The 19,961-nt window shown below is 43.8% G+C and overlaps 2 protein-coding genes across 3 annotated transcripts in view; both read left to right on the top strand.

Annotated features, from left to right (window-relative positions):
• RASGRF2 (Ras protein specific guanine nucleotide releasing factor 2) overlaps nt 1–1,966 on the top strand; it is a 281,781-nt gene extending 279,815 nt beyond the window's left edge. Inside the window, exon 27 of the mRNA XM_004374457.2 lies at nt 1,653–1,966. Coding sequence (XP_004374514.1) covers nt 1,653–1,745 — 93 coding nt within the window. The 3' untranslated portion in view covers nt 1,746–1,966. The remainder of the gene's footprint in view (nt 1–1,652) is intronic.
• An 8,761-nt stretch (nt 1,967–10,727) lies between these two features.
• The window catches only part of CKMT2 (creatine kinase, mitochondrial 2), a 27,433-nt gene continuing 18,199 nt past the window's right edge, over nt 10,728–19,961 (top strand). The window contains exon 1 of one of the 2 annotated variants that reach the window (XM_012554996.2): nt 10,728–10,778. The gene's annotated coding sequence lies outside the window, so the exon portion shown is untranslated. The remainder of the gene's footprint in view (nt 10,779–19,961) is intronic. The other variant, XM_004374456.2, reaches the window with a different exon arrangement.

The raw sequence follows: 19,961 nt of genomic DNA, 5'->3' as shown, positions 1-19,961 counted from the left end.
CAGTTAGGTATACAATTCGTACCTAACGTCAGTTAGCCAAATGTTTGTCTTAGTATATAGTGTACCTTTCTATGCATAAAAACATTAAAGAAACACTTCCAGATACACTCAAACATCTTTAACATAATACAGCAATAATAATAATAGTGTTTGATGCAAGTTGCAAAGTAGTGCCCGTTTGTTATTATGAACCATTGTATGTACCTCGAATTTTTAATATAATAGGCTTTATGGAGCTGGTTCATAACTACAGGTTGTACGTAAGCCAGGCGTTCATAACTTGAGGACTGCTGGTAGATCACCAAGGCTTTCTTCCAAGATGCCTCTGGGTGGACTCAAACACGCAGCCTTTCAGTTAGTAGGCAAACATGTTAATCATTTGCACCACTCAGGGACTCCATACAATGGAATACTACTTGGCAATAAAAAGGAACAAACCACTGATGCATGCCACAACATGGATGAATCCCAAAACATTATGCTAAGTGAAAGAAGCCAGACACAGAGTACATTCTGTATGGTTCCATTGATATGAAGTTCTAGAATAGAAAAAAACTAATATTTGATGAAAGAAATCAGAGCAGTGGTTGCTTCTGGGGATCAGATTGACTGGAAGGATGCACGAGGGAACATTCTGGGTGATAAATTGTCCTATATCATAATGTGGTGTGAGTTACATGGATGTACACATTGTCAAAACTGGTTGAACTATTCATTTCACTTATCTAAGTTATGTCTCAATAAAAATAAATATTTTCATAGAAAATGCCCACAAATTTTTATTGCCCATGTCATTTCCTTTCATCTCATTTCTACCCTAGAGGAACATTCACATGTGTACACTAGGGAGTATGATAATAAGGATTTCACTGTAACTTTGTGTAATAATGAAATATTGTTAGCAACTAAATATCCATCAATACGGAAATCATTAACTACACTCTGATGCATCATACTATTAAGTACTGCACAGCAGGTAAATTTCTATGAACTGACATGGGGAGCTCTCTGACAACTTACAGTTAAGAGGTGAAAGCAGAATACAATGAACAGAATGATACCATTTATGTTTAAAAGAAAAGGGCAATTTCTTTAAGTACATCTAATGTCTATAAAGACATAGTAAAACGTCTGGGAGGATACAAACCAAATGATAACAATGGTTCTTCTTGATGGAGGTGCCTGAGATTGGAGGTTGGTAGGGGACTGAAAAAAAAAAAACAAACCCATTGCCGTCGAGTCATTCCGACTCATAGCGACCCTATAGGTCAGAGTAGGGATGTTTGATTCAGGGCTTTGAACCGGTTCGTTCCGGTTTGAACCCCTGCTGAGAATTTGCATTTCTAACAAGTTCCCAGGAAGATATATATAAGAATCCCCTGGCAGTCTTGTTAAAATGTAGATCCTGATTCAGTATATCTGGGGTGGAAACGCAAATTTCAGCAGAGAACTTGTTAGAAATGCAAATTCTTAGCAAAAGCTCAGAGCCCTTGTTTTATTCTTTTACAATGAGGGTATATTCGTAATTTTTTTAGTTATATAAAATTTTAAAATATTTATGAGAAAATGTTGAATTAAAAGAGATGGTCAGATTCCATTCAAATAGAAGTGTTCTGAAAGAAATGAGCTGAATTTCTCTTTTTTTTTTTCAGGCTACTCAGTACTTGCTTGACAAAACTCTCATCATAGATGAAGATACGTTATATGAGCTGTCACTAAAAATTGAACCACGACTCCCTGCTTGAAGACTGGCCTTGCCCTGTGTCCACAGGATTTTCACGGGAAGCAGGACAAACAGAATTTGCATGCCATGCCTCCCACAGTGCAGGGAGAGGACAGAGGAGACAATCCAGTCTCCTTTCTCCACCAAAGAAGGCAAAACCAAATGGGAATTCTGTCTCCCACAAGGGAGGCATAGCTGTTTAGGATGAAAGACAATGCTGCAGACTTGGGTGGGAAGGTGAACAGATTGATATTTGGTAAACCTGATGGCACGTTGTGCATTAAGGGACTGTAAGGTGGGAGATGCTGGTAGCCATTTTAATGAAGCAGGTAAGAAAGCAAATTGTGAACCAAGTCCCGTGTTCTGTTAAAACCTGGGACAAGGATTCGTGGAGGAGACCTGTGGTGGTTCTCTGGCCTTTTACTGGCTTGGGCACACCTACCAACACTCCTAGGATTTAACGGCATCCATTACATTTCCTTTTGTTACAAGCTTCACAGAAAAGCCTAGGCCAACACATAAGCAATTTCAGTCTCCAGCATGTGCATGGTTTTCAATGCATTATAAATATTTATATTTGAGGAATGATGTGTTCTGAAATGGCCTTTTCAATCTTTAGGCAACTGGACAGGGAAAAAATGATGAAAGGCATGTGGATTTGTACATAACATTTCCTTAATTAAGAATCAGTAGACTGTGCCACAGAGGATTCCAGCCAGTGGGTGTCTGGAGGGGAGGGAGGCATTCTCCTGAGGCTGGTGGCGCCCAAGAAGCCAGCTCCCTGGAGAGACCTGCGCCGAGTATGCAAAAGATGGCTCATTAAGGTGCACACTCCCTCACCACCAAAACTGAAGAACAAGATAAAAAGCCACAAGTGCTTTGGGGAACAATGGGTCTCAATGTTAAGTGAAAATATATACTTAAAAATCGTCTCTGCACCTTGCTTTGCTTCTTCTTTTTTTTTTTAACCCCTCTCATTGTGATGTGGTTATCTATTCTGATTTACACAAAACTTTTTTAGGCTCGCTATGAATGTTAGTTGTTTTTTTTTTAACGAAAAGTTGTTCAGTAGGATTTTCCTTTTTAAAACCCACACTCCCATGAGCTGTTAGTAGACAGTTCTCCCCTAGCCATCCTTAAAAAAAAAAAAATGATTTTGAGATATTTGCAAGTGAAAATATTATAAGTGCATAGGAGATGGCCCCAGCCACCCAACAGCTCTTGTATCAGAAAACCAAATGCAGAGTTAGCCCTGCTACTCTAGCTGGGGAAGTGACCTTGCTTTTCCCAAGATTGTCACTTGTTGAAGAAACAGTGCTATCTCGTTTACCTCCCTCTCTTCTTCTCAGGGAGAACATTGCTTTAAAAGAAGGACAAGAACAAAATATAAAGTGACTGTTACCTGAGCCTATCGCACCCGACACTTTCTTAGAGGCATGAAGCTTATCGATGCCAACAATGAGAAATTGATCTGTCTGGCTTTTTTCCTTCTTTCTTTGCACTTTAATTATGATGTTAGAGCTAATGGCTGACCAATAAATTCCACTTGTGGGCTCTTAAGACCCGTGGAAGTGGTGGCATTGATAATGTACCATAGAGATGGAGAATGTACATTTTCTGCACGATAAGGGCCATCTCTGTACATAACTATATAGTGAAATATCAACTAAGAAAATATAGTATTTGAAGACCGTTCCAAAAAATATTTTCAATAGCTCGTATCAGCCAACAGTGTAGCACTAAGCCCGAGGAGGGTTATGTATGGATGCTTTATTTTTCTTTTTTTAAAAAAAGTTGCTTGTTTGTTCCTTTTAATATCAAATAAGAGGTTGACGCATCTTTATGCATGATAAGAAGCATGGGTTCTTTGGATGCTAACAATGCGTAACTTGCAATTTATTTCACAGTGTTCAGAATGCAGGGTTTAAAATAATATACATAGGTTTGCACCAAACACATCAAGATTTTGCAGAAGAAAAGGAGAGTAAAGATTAGTTAAAAAACATAATCTTGCAAGTAAACTAAAACCAGGACAAATCAAGGAAAGGACCACACACATTCTAGTTTCATGCAAAACAACACACAGAAAAGTCAATGCCTTCTTTGTCTTGGAGTCCCCAAAATCCTTCAGAGGGAAGGAGGTAGGTTCTGTATGTACTTTCCACAGTCTGGTCTTTGAGTTTGTCTCTATTGTTGGAATGTGTACTCCTGGCTGCATCTGCCTGGATTCCATTATATGAGATCTTATTTCTAAAAGTAGATGGAAGGTCAACCGTCAACAACCAAGTAGCGAACACTTACGTTGCAAAATTAACCTAGAAAATCAGAAGTAAAAATCCAATTTCATGCTTTCAGATGAATACTCAACATTTTTTACCGTCAATTAAATTATCTTGGGGCTTTTACGGGATGCCTTTGAATATTAACTAAGAAATCTGGTTTCGCTACGGGACACAGCTCTTACTTTAAGCCAGTATATTATTTGACAAAATCAGGCATGAAGTAGAAAGTTGTCACTTTTCCTTAGTGTTTCTCCAAAGGAATCGAAACAGGGATTTTTAAACTGCTGTTGTAATATTTTCAAGTGGCTATCACACAAAGTCCCCATTACTGTTTGTTAAATTTTAGTACACCTTAAAGTACTGCTTTAAGTGTGCATGATAGACCAGCACCTCTCTCTCACAGTATTACATGAGACAAAACATTGGACCAGCAATGATTGGGTGGCTTTTAAATTCTTAACTAAAAATAGTAATGCAATAGAGGAGTTACTCCCCATAAAATTAACTTCAGTTTATTTGAAAACAAAAAAAATTTTATTTAGCTTTTCTTTTCAAAATTTGATTTTATTCCCCCTGGGGGGAGAAAATCTATCCCTTCATTTTAATGTCTGAAAATGTTGATCCAACCTGCAAAGTTAAGCATTTTTACTAGAATTGAAAGGGGAAAAAGATAACATCATTTATGGCTAAAGAGTAGAGCCAGGCTAATGTCCACAGCAAGAAGGAAAAAACATAACATTCATTTTTGTATCAGTAAGAAAACAGTGAAAGTTTGAAGAATGACTCGATTAAGATGCCACCACATGATTCCTGGTAATAAGACTTGAGTCCATGAAATGTAATCAGTGTCATTTCTCAGTGGCTGCTAGTGACTTAAAATTGGGGCAGGGCAGAGGTAAAGTAGAAAACAATCATTTTGTTGTAGGTATAAATACTTGAATGAGTCAGAAAATTACTCATCCCAGCTACCACCAGCATGGCATTAACATCAGGGTTGATTGTATTTGTTCTGATCTGCTCACGGAAAATAACAGTTCTACCTAGTGATGTTGAGCCACTGTCTTTTAACAACCCATTTCATTTTGTATTAGAAAGGCAGTTGTGAAAGAGCACTGAACTGGGATCCCTAGCCCTGAACCCAAAGCCTGGATCTACATCTACTAGCTGGGAAACCTTAGGCCAGTGCTTAAGCCTCTCTGAGCCTCAGTTTCCTCATCTGCAAAATAGGGTTAACAGTAATTCCTGTGCTGTCTACCTCACAGGGCTGTCGTGAGGACCAAATGAATTAGACTATAAACTAAAGTGCTGTTCAAATGTGAGGTAACGTGATTACCATCCTCAGCTCTCTTTTGCAAAGGATTTAAATGTATTTTTTTCTTATTTGTGTGTGTGTGTGTGTGTGTGTGTGTGTGTGTGTGATGGACTCTACTCTGTCCTGTAGGGTCACTGTGAGTCGGAATCAACTCGACTGCAATGAGTTTGGTTTCTTTTTTTGTTTTTGTGATGGACAAACCCATGTGTTACTTTGAGAAGCTTATTGTTTGTTTTCCAGTTACTTTGCCAACCCACCGACATTTGTGATTCTGACAGAGTGGGGGTTTGTGCTGTGACCTAACACATTGGGTGAGGTATGGATTATGCCTTTATGCAAATTAAACTTAGTCTTTCTTGACTTGTCAAAATCCTCATAAGTTTCTTCATTTAACTCTTGCATGTTTCTACTTTGTCGTCTTCATTGCAATGAGCTCCCTTGGTGTTCAGATATCCTTTAACCTCCAAAATTTAGGAGGAAATAAAAAACAACAAAAGAACAATTTAGAAGTCCATGTTGTAGGCACTAAAATATTAGGCAATTTGGGGGACCTCAGAAACTATATTAAGGCTGGTGATCTACTTCCAAAAAATCAGCCACTGAAAACTGAATGGAGCACAGTTCTCCTCTGACACACATGGGGTCACCCTGAGTTAGAATCAACTCGATGGCAACTCTTTCTTCCTGGGAAGGGGAGACTCCGGAGGAAACTGCTGTAGATAGGAGAGGAGCCCACTGACCTGCGAACAGTATTTGAAGCTTCCCGCCTAATGAGGAGTTACCTGGTGAGTTGAAAGGGAGATTTTATCCTCTCAGAGGCTATAGGGAGAGATCTGCCTATTCAGGCGATGCTTTGATTTGTCTGCTTAGAGGGTAGAAAATGATCTCTCAGGGCCTGAGATGAAGGAACTCATACTAGAGGAAGAACTGGGAGTTTGTGAGAGAGCTGCAAGGAGAAGAGAGAGAGAGAGAGAGAGGGATGAGGAAAGAAGAGGGTGAGCCCCGTAGTGGAATTTTCTGGGGCGCCATGTGTGACCTACCACACTTCCTAAACTACAAAAATACAACAGCAAACACACACAAAACGCTCAGGATAACTGAATTTCCTGTGGAAATTAGCAGAGGAGTCAAGCTCTACATACACATTGATATGTGGCGGAAACATTTAGCTTGCATGGATAATGGAAGAGCTGACATATGGGGAATATTTGGTTTTAGGGTTTCCTTGTCACTGATACTTAGTGCCAGTTGCCCTCACTATTGGTCTGGTCTTCATGCTGACAAAGCTTCAGAGTGTCCACTACATACACAGCATGGGAATCTGCTTGTGTAGTCACAGCCGATTGGTCAGGGGTAGTCACCTGACTCAAAGACAGTTTACAGGCTGGCCAGCAGCCTGTGAATAGTACACAGTGCTCTGCCCAACAGGATGCTGGTGGCTAAGTGGACCATGAGCCATGGAAAGAGAATTGAGCACCTGGTAGTTGAGGAAGAAGCCATAAGACACGGAGGAGTAGAGATGAAAGAGCAGCTGATAACAATAAAGCCATGGTTCTCAACCCTGGCTGCACATTAAGTCACCTGGGGGGGCTAGATCCCAGGCCATACCCCAGACCAGTTAAATCAGAATTTCTGGGGAGCAGGACCCAGGCTTAGGTATTTTTTTAAGCTCCCCAGATTATTAGAATTTGTAGCCAAGTTTGAGAATTATTGCAATAATGTTGAATTGACCAACATTTTCTGAGAAGGGTTGAGATGATTGCCAGATGATAAAACAGCTTTGGATTCTGAACAACATTCCTTCTGTTGAAATATATTCCACTCTCTGTGAAGCTTCTGAAGCTGTTCTGCACTTCCCAGGAAGACTGGCTGTGAGGCTGTGTTTCCCATCTTTGCTATTTGCATTGTATCCTCACAATTACACCTTATTCTTTGTTGGTAGATGTTTACAAACTGACTGTCCATAAAAAGAGTGTCCTGATTTGTAGCATTTTCAGATTTTTGTGTTTAAACACTCCCACTGTGGCTGATTTCAAGCTACCACATGATGTCACTGAGTTGGGAAGAGATGCTCAGTAGCAAGCCTTATATGGTATTTCCACCATAGATACAATAGATGTAAATAACTTCAACAGCGTATGTTGTAGTAAAATAATTAGAAATTGAAAAGTTTTGAGGATTTATTATCTTTGTTTTTAATATAATTTATTTAATTGTAACTTTATATAATTTAACTTTTAATAATGGCTGTGTTTAACTGCTGGCTTGAAAAATTTCTGAAAATTCGACAATTGGCTCAGCCTATTAATGAGCTGGCTCCAGCATGCCCAAACACACTTGACAATATGGTGGCTTCAATAAAGTAGGCATTTATTTCTTTCTCCCCTGAAATGAGCAATCTGGGCTAGTGGAGACTCATCCTATTTCATGACCATTGCATAAGGCCTCACCTGCAAGGTCCTCATCTGCAAGATCAAGTCTGAGTCACCTCTACAGCCAGGTTCCAGCTGGCTGGAACAGAAAAGAGAAAAAGCTCAGGACTGGAGATTTCCTTCAAACCCAGTGATACGGCAGTTACACACATCACTTCTGTTCCTGTCCCTATGGGAAGAGCCAGCCGCATGGCCACACTGGCCACAAGGCATGGATAGATACCCCAAGCTTTGAAGGGAGTTGGCTTAGCCTTCAGAGATGGAGAAAGATGTAAATGGCATATGACAGTGAAAGCATTTGAAGGATTTTCTCAAGTCTGGAATTTCTGCTGTGAGTTGCTTATAAAGGTTGCCACCCCCATTACTTCACTTTTATAAGTTTGAAGATAACCAGACCCCACAAAAGAAAAGAGTCATCCCTTTTTCAACCATCTCCCAATTCATCCACTTCTGACCTTACTGACTAGCTTATATAAGAGATTAAGGTATGTGTGTGGAGAAGGAATAAATGTTCATTGATGCAGAATTGGGGGTGGGGTTCTCATTGTAATTGTTATTCTTTAGACCTCTACATTTCCACACCCTTCAAAACCCTCATAGTTTTGCATATCTGGAAGCTGGGTTATTAAGGTGGAGCCCTGGTAGTACAGTGGTTAAAAAGCTACAGCTGCTAACCAAAGATCAGTTTGAATCCACCAGCCTCTCCTTGGAAACCCTATGGGGCAGTTCTGCTTTGTCCTATAGAATTTCTATGAGTCGGAATTGACTTGATGGCAACAGGTTTGGGTTTTTTTGGTTCGATATATTTCAGGTTCTTTAAGTGCCTGTCCTGTGTGTGTGAAACAGCTATTGTGGGAAGAAATATGCCTAAATGCCTCCCCCTCTACCCACCCCCCAAAAACCCTGAAAACCCTACAGAGACCAGTTTGCCTACTGAGCAGCAGCTCTTCAGTCCCCTAGATCCAGGGCCTGCTGCTTGTTCTACCGGGGAGGCTCTCAGGGGCCTGAGGGACTGTGATCCATTACAACAGAAGTTGCAAATGGGCGGGGGTGGGAGTGGGGGTGGGGTGCTCTGATGCTTTAGAGGATCATGAAATCTGGTTGGTTGGTCGCAATCTACAATTATTTTAATGAAATAAAACAGAAAAGCACAGAAAATACCTGAATAAATCATATGTACAAAGGGTAAGTATTATTTAAAAAAATTTTGATTCAGTGTTAGCTGGGTCGTCGTGATAGCATATATATTAAATAGTTAACTGCTCGGCTTTCTGTATGAAAGGTCAGCAGTTTGAACCCACCCAGCGGCTCCACACGAGAAAGATCTGGCAATCTACTTCCATAAAGATTACAGCCAAAGAGACTCCTATGGGGCAATTCTTCTCTGTCACATGGGGCCACTAAGAGTCAAAATAAAGTCGATGGCTCCTAACAACAAGAGCGTAACCAATATCCAGTAAAGTGAGTGAATCTTAAGGGTATAACTTGAGGAATTTTTACACGTGTATGCCCCTGTATAAAATGTCACTGAACTGTATATGTGAAGATTGTTGAGATGGCAAATGCTTTGTTACATATGTATTTATCACAATAAAAAAACGGTTAAAAAAAATCAAGAACATTTCCAGCACCCAGAAACCCCTTGTTTGCTCTCCCAGTCAGAACCCCACCCACAGACAAAATATGTTTTTTTTTTTATGGGTCATGTTTTTTAAAATGGGGAAACACTTCTAGAGAACCATGCTAGGTGGAAGGTTACTCCTGGGGCACCACCCCTGCTCCATCATCTCCCTGAGCCCAGGCTGGGCCCCTGAGAAGGAAGGTAAAGGCATCCTCTCGCTGGTGGTGTTCACGCAGCTGCAGAAGCTGGTACGTGACCATCATCAGAAGCCGAGGCAGGCTCCCTCTGAAATGGCAAAGCTGCCGTCCAAAATCCTGGTGGGTTGTTGCTATTTACAGCTAACCTTTCTGGTTTGGAGTGGATGTCTCAAGAAGGGCTATTTTTAAGCAGCGATATAGCCTGCCGGGCTTTTTGGGTTGTATAGTAAGATGGTGTGGAATAGAAAGGTGATCTGATCTCCTTCAGATAGCCCCATCCTGAAGAGAAACATGATTGTTACTGTTCCAGAATCCAGGCCCCAGACAACAAGTTGGGTGGAGGCCCCCAGGCCCTGGCTTAGGGCCAGATTAGCAGCAGGAGAGAGGGTGCTTTAGACACCTTCCTCCCCTAAGACCTTGGCTGGGCGAGGTGGGGGGGCGGTTATTCTCCAGAGTCCGAGGCCCGGGGTATGGTGCTCCTGAGGGAGGGAGGAACAAATTCCCTAACATGCATGGCAGTTTCCCTACTGGCCCTTCCACCCAGAGGCCTGGTCCCGCAGAGCCAGGTGGCCTTTCAGCCAGGCTGTGGGCCCCAGAACCCTTCTCAGAGCCCTGGAAGAGGCTGTGTCCAGGACTAGGCTTGGGGACCAAGGCCGGCTCTGCCTTTTCTCTTCAAGTGGGGTGCAGGAGTGGATTATCCAACAGGCAAAGTAAGCACGGTGCTTACCTTGCTTGCCAGTGAACAATTTCACGTTTTTTCACCACATCAAAGATTCTGCTGCTAGGTATGGCTGGCATCTTTCTCTCTCCCCTGCCCCTCAGCATCTTCCTACAGAATCAAAGCCTCTTTTCAAATTCACAGTCCCTGACAGGGACATCTTTGATGTGGTGAAAAACATAAAATTGTTCACTACAGATTAGGAAGTAAGCACAAGTAAGCCGGTGTTTACCTTGCTTATTGGGTAATCTGCCCTGAGTGAGAGGGAAACAAAAAGCCCAGAGCCCAGTGGCAAAAGAGTCGCTGGCTGTCCTTCAAGAGCACAGCTGAGGGAGCAAGTATTCCATGAAGTCCCAGACACGATTGGCGGAGATGGACCCTCCAGCCCCGCCCAGCCCCAGAGGCTTTTCCGGGCCAGGCCCCTGCCAGCTCTCATTACACTCCTTGGCTCTCTGCGTGCAGCAGGACGTAGGAGACTCCGGCTTCAAGGTCAGTGAAACCGTGAAACTCTGCTTTATCTCTCCAAAGCGGGGGCATTTCCGAGGGTCAGCGTGAGGGGCCTTGTGAGTAGTGGGCCCGGGGGCTGGGCTGGGACCGGGTAAAGGACGCTCAGTATGGGCAGCCACACAGCTTGAGGAGGCAGTGGCAGTTCTCTAAAGAAGGGAGTAGCGATCTGCCTTGGCTGAAGCTTCCCTCTTTTCACGGACATACCCATTGCCGTCGAGTCAATTCCTACTCATATACAACCCGACAGGACAGAGTAGAACTGCCCCATAGGGTTTCCAAAGAGTGCCTGGTGGATCAAACTGCCGACTTTTTTAGTAGCGGAGCTCAACCACTAGCCACCAGGGTTTCCGCACATAGCCGCAGGTCTGTGGACTGCCCAGCAGGAGGTGCTGGAACCCTATCAGCATCCTGCTTGTGGCCCCTGTTTTTGATAGTGAATCAGGAATTTTTGTTGATGGAAAGAAATCTAAATGCCACTGAATTTGGGGCAACTTTACCCCTCACAATTCCTCTCCCTTGTAATTTACAAGACTAATCCATTCATTTCTGGGAATGTTATCCCTCAGCAACATCAGAGAGGTGCAGATCAGTGACTTGGGATGAACTAAATGAAAAAATTAAATTTTGAGGCCCTTAAAAGGAGCTAATGACTAAGCTTGGCCCAATTTCAACTGATTAATATTACTGCTACAGATTCTTGGGTGGTGCAAATGGTTTGCTCTCTGCGACTAATCTAGAGGTTGGTGGTTCAAACCCACCCAGTGGCACTGCAGAAGAAAGGCCTGGCAATCTGCTTCTGTATAAAGATTACAGCCAAGAAAACCCTATGGAGCAGTTCTACTCTGTAATACATGGGGTTGCCGTGAGTTGGAATCAAATCAATGGCAGCAGGTTTTTTTAATATTATTGCTTGAGATCCTAGAGATGCTAGAGATTCATTATTCACTGAGAAACAGAATAATTATTTTTTCCTCTCATCAGAGGTAAAAAGCTGCAGAATCTGCCTAAATGTGTTTCCTCTCTGCTTGGTTGGTTGATTGTCTCCGAAGGGATTAGGAGCCTTGTTCCTGCCCCTTGAGTTTTACATTCTTGACTGGATGACATCTCTGCCTTTGACTACTCTGCTTGCTGTGAGGAGTGTCATTTGCCAAAACAACTCAAACCTTCTGCTCGGCTCAGTGCTCTCCTTTAAACCTTGGTTCACGCTTTGCCATGGCCCTTCAACGCTGCAGTGTCAGCTGACATCATGTGAGGTGGCAGTTGGTGCCCTCATGACAGGCCTACTCTAGTTAAACTGGCATGCTATTTCCGGAGGTGCCACTTCTCCTGTCGGCAGCTCTCACACTTTCTCTCCTTTCTAAACCAGTGTCCTTGGTCTAGTCTCTCATGGAGAAGCAAGCAGCCACCACCAGAACTTGGCAAGAGGGCTTCTGGACTAAGCAGACTCTTAGAAGAGGATTTGGACATTATTTAGCGGCTTAAGGACTAGACTTTCTCCTCAGCATTTATAGGTGCCTTTCCCAAAGTCCTTGCCTTTGGAGTTAATCACCTCTGTATGTTAAGGCACAGTTTAACAAAGCTGTCTATAAAAAGCGCATTCACTGCATGCAGTCTGCCGGCTACACGGTCGAATCACATCCTTGGAGCATGGGTCATAGGTCAGGTCAGTTTTCCTAAAGGGATGGCTGAAAATGTTCCAGAAAACAGTGGATTTAGGGGGGTGGTAGATAAGGAATGGGAAGTCCTGGACTTTCAGGGGCAGGAGGGAGACTGATAGTGGGTCAGATTTTGCCCACTTCTCAGAGCCTCTGGGTCTCCATGTCTGCCATAGCCTAGAGAGGGATCCGTTTGTCTTCCCAGAGGAAACCATGTGGGATCTTGCATAGAACATGCCGGGAGTTCCTGCCCACTGAGCCAGGAACCCTGCAGGGAGCCAAGTGCTAAAGGTGACCCTTGAAGGTGACACCCACCCCTGCCTGGACAGGCACCGAGAATCTGCAGAGCTTTTCCTTGGTCAGGGAAGGAGGCAGCCCGCTCCTTTACGCCATTTCAAAGAACTAGAGGACTCCTAGCTTTCTATTTTCTGGAAAACAGTTTGTCTTTGAAAGACTGGCCTGGTAATGGTCCATGTCTTCATCACAGGGAAGACTAGGAATGGCCTCTCTTACACAGGGAGAGGCTATAAACATCTGCCTCTGACTTTCTACTTGCTGAATAGAATAGAGATTCCCAAGGGTTCCTGATAAGGTTGACTGTGTGTCTAATAGTCATGAGATAACATGAAACTTTTGTTTTCTGAATTGCAAGGGGACAGCCATTTTCTGCTGGCCTGGGAGATTGGCATTATGAGATTGGTTCAGAGCATTCTGTGGAGCTAGTCCAGCCCTGGGGACGTCCTCTGTTTTGGGGTGACTCTCTCTGGATGGAAAGCTGACACATGCTCCTCCCCTTGGCCCTCTGCCTACCCCCTGACCCAGCAGAGCTCAGACACATAGACGCTATGCACAGCTGGACCAGAAATAACTCTGAGTCAGCAGAAAGGCACACATGGCATCTCCATCCAGGATATTCAGGAAGACCAGGAAGTTCAGAATTGAGGCAGTGACAGATTCCAAGGCTCCCACCTTTCAGATGTCCCTTAACCACACAAAACCCTTCAACCAGGACCCAGATTCCTAGCATACCTGCCTGGGACAGAGAGATATACGGCTGTTGGACACTTTGACAAAAGTGCTTAATGTTGTTGGTGGTGGTGGTTTTTAATGGAGAGGGCAAGTGTAGGAATAAACATAATCTTACCACCTCGGCTCTGTCAGGCTGTGCTCCTGAATCCCATCAAGAAAGATCCTTGGCTTGGGGACCCAGGATCTCTGCCTGATTTTATCCCTGATGCTGCAAACAATGCTTTTTCAAACCAGGAGCTATAAAAGTGTTCTAGGCGAAGGAAACTGTGGCAGACAACTGTGGGGTGAGGGCTGGAGACTACCTCCCTCCTTGCCCCCTGCAACCCCCACTTCTACATAAAGGAGGGTAGAAAGGGAAGAAGGAAAGAAGAAAGGGAGAAGGAAAGAGAAAGCAAGCCCATGCCATCACCTTAAAGAAAGCCAGGCTGCCCCAGCACCCCCAGCGTGGCTTGGCAGGCACCTTGGGCACCTAGCATCAGAGTGGACTGGGCAGAGGCATCGCTGGCATCTTGACCACTTCAACAGAAGCCCAAGGACAGGGAAAGAGAACAGGCTTATAATATTCTGGGACTCTAGTATAGTCACATGCTGTAAGGTGACAACCCTGTGCCTAGCTAGAAACTGCTGTGGTAAATGCATTTTCAAGGCTTGGGGTTTAACCGAGTGGAGTGGTCTGAGGCACTCCTAGGCCTGTGAGGTGGTTTCCCTCCAATTGGTGGTCACTGCAGGGCTACATGTGAAGTGCTGTGGTTCACAAGGACCCTGAATCCAGGGCCAAAGGCAAACCTGGGTTCAAATCCCAGCTCTACCAATGTGCTGGCACTGAGGCCAGGAGCAGGAGACTTAACCTCTCTCGAGCATTGTTTCCCCACTCACAAAATAATGCCTACTTTGCAGGATTGTTGCAAAGACTGATGTTAATGTTTGTAAGACCCTTTGCATGTGCATGGCATATGGTAGGAGCTCAATAAATATTAGTTAAGAGGGAAAAAATAGTAAGTTTTGACTGGGGGAGGGGTGGGAAATGGGAAGGGCATGCATTCCAAGTCAAAAGAAAGGCCAGAGCAAAGGGGCAGAGGTGGGGAAGTGCAGGGCCTGTCTGGTGAGGCCCATAGATGAGGGGTTGTCACTGGAGTCATTGTTAGGAGGAGTCTGGAATGAGAGCCTGGGAGCCCAACTGGTTAAATCTATTTTGTGGACAAGGACATCAGTCTCCAGAGGATGATCAGTGGATCTGAAAGTATGTACTGGGGTCCTCCTGGACTAAAACCTTGTCCTTAGAAAGATGACAAAAATAAAACAATTAAATAAAATACTTTAAATGCAAAAAATGTAACCTAAAATCAACAAACATTCCAAGAAGGGGCAGACCAGTGCTGGGATGATCAGGGATGGAGTTGGGGAGGGAGGGACATAGGGAGACCCATCCCATAGCTTTAACGGTGGGTCGGTGGGTCGGGTCGTTAGGAGGAAGAGACTCAAATGTTAACAATGGGTGAATCTTGGTGAAGGATATAAGGACGTCGCTACACTATGTTTTTCAACTTTAAGTTTGAAATTTTTTAAATAAAAAATTAAAACTAAACTGCACAAAATAATAAAGCTACTTTGCGCCCCCCAAAAGATATATAAAATACAAGGTCAAATTTTTTAAATTAGATCAACAGACATAAAATTACTCTATCAAATTGCTATAAAAGTTGTAAAGACTTACTCTCAATTTCTAAACTTACCTCACCATGGACTGGTAACAGTCAACAGGCCATGCTTTGGTAACATTGGTCTGGTGTGGTCAATGTTCCATAATCTAGTAAAATTACTCCTGTGTTAAAAATTTCATCAACACTTTTCACTACCTCTGGAATCAAGTCGCAAGAGTCACGGTGATTTTCTTCTTGCTATGGCTACAAATCCTGTTATGACCCAACCCTTGCCTGCGTCAGCTGTCTCTTCTCTTGCCTTTCACTTCCCTAGATGCTCAGCTGCCTCTCATGGCTCCCCACCTCTGCTCATTCTGTTCCCTCTGCCTGGAATGTCTTCTCCTTGTCCACCTGGCATACTGAAATCCTCAAAGATTTTTTCCAGAATGACCTCCACCAGATGGATTTGGGTCTTCTCTCTTCTTTATTCTCTTTGCTCTTGTCACTTTGGATTATCATCTGTTTTTATAATCATCTGTCTCCCCCACCAAACTGTGAGCTCCTTGAGGGCAGCCCCATTATCTGGCACTGGGATTGATTCTCTAACGTTTGTTAGATGAATCAATGGATGGGTGGATGGGTGGGTAGGTGGTTGGGTAGGTGGCTGGCTGGCTGGCTGGATGGATGGATGGATGGATGGATGGGTGGTGGATGGATGGATGGATGGATGGAAGGACGGATGGCTGGCTGGCTGGCTGGATGTGACTGGATGAGTGGACAGGTGGGTGGATGAATGGGTGGGTGGATGAATGGGTAGATGGGTGCAGGCTTGCATGAATGGATGGGTGAATGGATGAATGAGATTTGAGGCTTGGGTCTTCGATTATCACGTGATCTCTGCCGCGTAGGCTGTATTCGCACCCGTACAGGGTGGGTGGTTGGCCTCAGCTCTGTTCAGATCCACACATCCCTGGTAGCTGCAGCTGTTCTGGACTCTAAAATAAGTTAGGGTTGTCCCAAAACATGAATTTTCCCTGGGGTCTTTGGTCATAGGCAGCCACTGTAAATTCTACGCAGATTCAGTCTAGTTTAATGAAATTCTCCAAATTTCAGGAGATTTATCTTCTGTAGAGTTCCCCAAGAGCCAAATTTGGAGTAGTGACGGTGGCCCAGGATGCTGTGTCGTCATCCTTGAGGCTCTGGGCCTACGCATAAAACAAGGAAGGGACATATTTAGCCGTTCATTCCTCTCTTATTTTCTGCAGCATTCACAAGTAGTTAAGTCTGGTGCGGGCGGAGGGTGATGGCCATTCCCTCAAAAAGCAGCTGTCCAGAGAGTGGCAATGCATGCAGGCATCAACGGTCATCCGTTTGTGCATGTGGGTGTGAGGGTATCCATTTATTGTTTCCCTTTGAATCCTTTGCAGTTTGTGATCTGGTGCTAGTCCCAGGGCAGGTGGAGAGAAGCAATACCTTGGTCTGATTAAGACCAGACAAGGCCCGTCAAAGGGAATAGTTGAATGGTCTGGGCCAGCACCAGGCCATGCCTTCTTGGAAACAGGGCTTTGAACCAATTTGTTCCAGTTCAAACTCCTGCTGAGAATTTGCTTTTCCACCCCAGATACACTAATCAGAACCTACAGTTTAACAAGAACCCCAGGTGATTCTTATGTTAAGACATTAAGAACACGGCTGCTAACCAAAAGGTTGGCAGTTCGAATCCAGCTGCTCCTTGGAAACCCTATGGGGCAGTTCTACTCTGTCCTATAGGGTTGCTATTAGTTAGAATTAACTTGATGGCAATGAATTTTGTTTTGTTTTTAGGGGAAAAAGGAGCTCTGGTGGTGCAGTGGTCAAGTGCTCGATTGCTAACTGAAAGGTTAGGGTTTGAACCCACTAGCTGCTCTGCAGGAGAAAGGTGTGGGAGTCTGCTTCTGTAAAGATCACAGCCTTGGAAACCCTTTGGAGCAGTTCTACTCTGTCCTGTAGGGTCACTAAGAGTCAGAAACGACCCCATGGCAGTGGATTTTGTTTTCGGTTTAGGGGGAAGGAATTTTGCACTTAAGCTGAGAGCTAAATGACCTCTAAAGTCCTTCGAACTCTCAAGTTCTTATGACTGTTCATTCACGTACAAGCATTTACTGAGAACCTATCACATGCTGGCCAACAGGCTGGAGAGCCAAGAAAAACTGTGATAGAGTCTTACCTTCGGTCTTGCCTCTTGCTCTTTAAAGCAGGAGATTGGTTAAGAGTGATTGTCCTCCCTTGAGTGGAGCCCTCATGAGGTGGGGGAAGGGGCCTTACTGGGGCATCCCTGGCACTTGTTCCTGTTCTGATTTCTCCTTCCCCATCCGCCTGTTCAGTCTGAGAAAGATCCCAGAAGGAAGGAAGGGCGTGCACATGGATGCACTGTGTTGGGCGCTCTGCTGGGAGGCTTCCATCTGTTCCTGTGGACTAGTCTGCTGGATCACCCCTGAACCCCGTGAGGATGGGCTCAGCGGGCCCCCAGAGTCAGACAGCTTGTCATGGATCAGAGGTCCGGAGCTTGTCTGGGCCAGCCCTGGCTCACCAGCAGATCTCAGAGACCAGGAACCTAAGCAGGGAGAGTCTGAAAACCAAACTTGCCGGCCGTGCTTGTTTGCTTTATTGTTAGGATTCCAAAATCAGCGGCTGAAAGGAATGTGTTTAGTGTAATCTGAGTAGATTTTTTTTCCCTTAAGTTTTGATCCAGCAAGCTAGCTCACAAAATTGATTCTAAATTGACTTGGATACCAGGACTGGGGCTTGGAAGCACATTAAACCAAAAATTAAACCCTCTGCCATTGAGTTAATTCTGACTCATAGAGACCCTATAGGACAGAGCAGAACTGCCCCATAGGGTTTCCAAGGAGAAGCTGGTGGGTTTGAACTGCTGACCTTTTTTGGTTAGTAGCCATAGCTCTTAACCACTGCACCACCAGGGCTCCAGGAGCACATTAAAAGGTGAGAAATGCTCAAGAAAGGCTGTAGGGAGAAGGTGTCTTGGGGAATGACTCGAGCAAAAGCACAGTACATAGTCTGAAAAGGGAATGCACAGGAGGCTAGGAAGATGTCCCCCTTCTAGAAATCAGTCAAGGCACTACCCACAAATAATTATATGAAGTCAGAGAAAAATACTTATTGAGCAGGTACTGTGTGCAAGGAACTGTGGCAGAGAGAGAGAAGTTCCTGTCCTTGAAGAATTACCCATCATCTGGGAAGACAATACAAACAGCGAGAAGCTCATTAGCATTATAGGAGATACATGGCAGTTCAGTTCACCAACAGATGTAAAAAAACTACACAGCACAATGCAAATGAATAAGCAGCTAGTGAGTGCTTTGGAAACTCAGAAAGTGATCACCTCGGGCTAGAAGGGAACAAAGAGATTTTGTGGAAACTGAGGCACTAGACTGTGGAACCAGTCAGGCAGAGAGAGAAGGACAGTAAAGTCCGAATTGTAGAGATAGTAAAAATAAAGAAACAGTAACACTTTTACTAGAACAAATTAGTATGATTTATTTATTCATTAGCACAAAAAGTATAGACAGCAAACTATATATAAAACTATTATATGATATTGGAATATAGACATAAACACATATATGTGTATAAGCATATTTTTCTAGAATATATTCAAATCTATATATATATTTATTTTATTTATTTGTTTGTTTGAGATTGTCTGAATGTCAGTCTGACCACTGTGTTCCAAATGTTCTGGGCTCCCATGATCGTCCCTGGAAATATGTGGGTATGTGTTTGCGTGTACTTTCACAAAATTCCTCTCATGAGCTTATTTAGTTGATATTTGCCTTTATCCCCCTAAAAAGATCAGAGAAAATGCTTCCCTTTGTCTTGGCTTATGCTCTAAATGGATTGCAGAGGGACTAGGGAAGAGGTGTGGACCTTCAGCCAGATGGGATGAAGTTTTCTGCAAGTCCTCCACAGGATAGGCCAGGCCTGCCACTTTTCATTAGGAAAAGTCAAAAGTAGAATGAGGTAAAGTTACTTAGTGTAATGCATCATGACTTAATGGAAATCACAAGAGGCTGCCAGACCTAATTAATTGTCTGCATCACATCATTAATGTTACCTGCTGCTCCGGCCAAGTTTTGGGGTTCCCGGTTTTGGGGTTCCCTGGTGCAGGCCTCAGAGGTGCTTGGGAGGAATGGACACAGCATCAAGTCCCTGCTCTTCTTCCCCAGAGGCTGATCCTTTCTACCTGCCTGCCCTGACCTGCTCAGGTGCCGACAATCTGATGATGCTGAAGGTTTTCAGCAAGACAAAGTACAATTGGCACAGATGTTGTCTGCCCAGAATTTCCAGAAAGATCTCTCAGAATGCCTTGAAAACACACTGGAACCTTTATAGTATATATACAGTAAAACCTGTGAAAGCTGGAACCTGTGTAAGGCAGAAACCTGTCAGAGAAGGAAAACTCAGATATTTCCCACTAAAACGTGCGATAGAAAAATGGTACGACTGCACCTTGTGAAAGATGGAAAATTTGCAAGAGCCAGAAAAACAGGCAGTCCCGTCAAGTTTCATTTCTCACGGGTTTCACAGTACTATGTAAACCATATACACTGCAGTCTCCTCAGGCAACTTCACCTTAGGCTATGCCCAAAGGAAGCTGAATTTTAAAAAGAAGAGTTTTGGATATTACAGTCTCTCTTACCCGGTGTGGACTGTAGCACGCTCCAAAGGATGCCATGCTAGTGCATGCTAGTGAGGTACCAGTGTATCAGCAGCCTGTCCTCAAACACTTCACCTCCCCTCTACCCACTGGGTTCTCCTAACACTAAAAAAAAAAAAAAAAAAAAA

This window comes from Trichechus manatus, unplaced genomic scaffold (assembly GCF_000243295.1).
Source record: "Trichechus manatus latirostris isolate Lorelei unplaced genomic scaffold, TriManLat1.0 scaffold00029, whole genome shotgun sequence".
NCBI classification, from domain to species: Eukaryota; Metazoa; Chordata; class Mammalia; order Sirenia; family Trichechidae; genus Trichechus; species Trichechus manatus.
The sequence above is the reverse complement of the archived record's forward strand: the minus strand, read 5'-3'. Positions and strand labels throughout refer to the sequence as shown.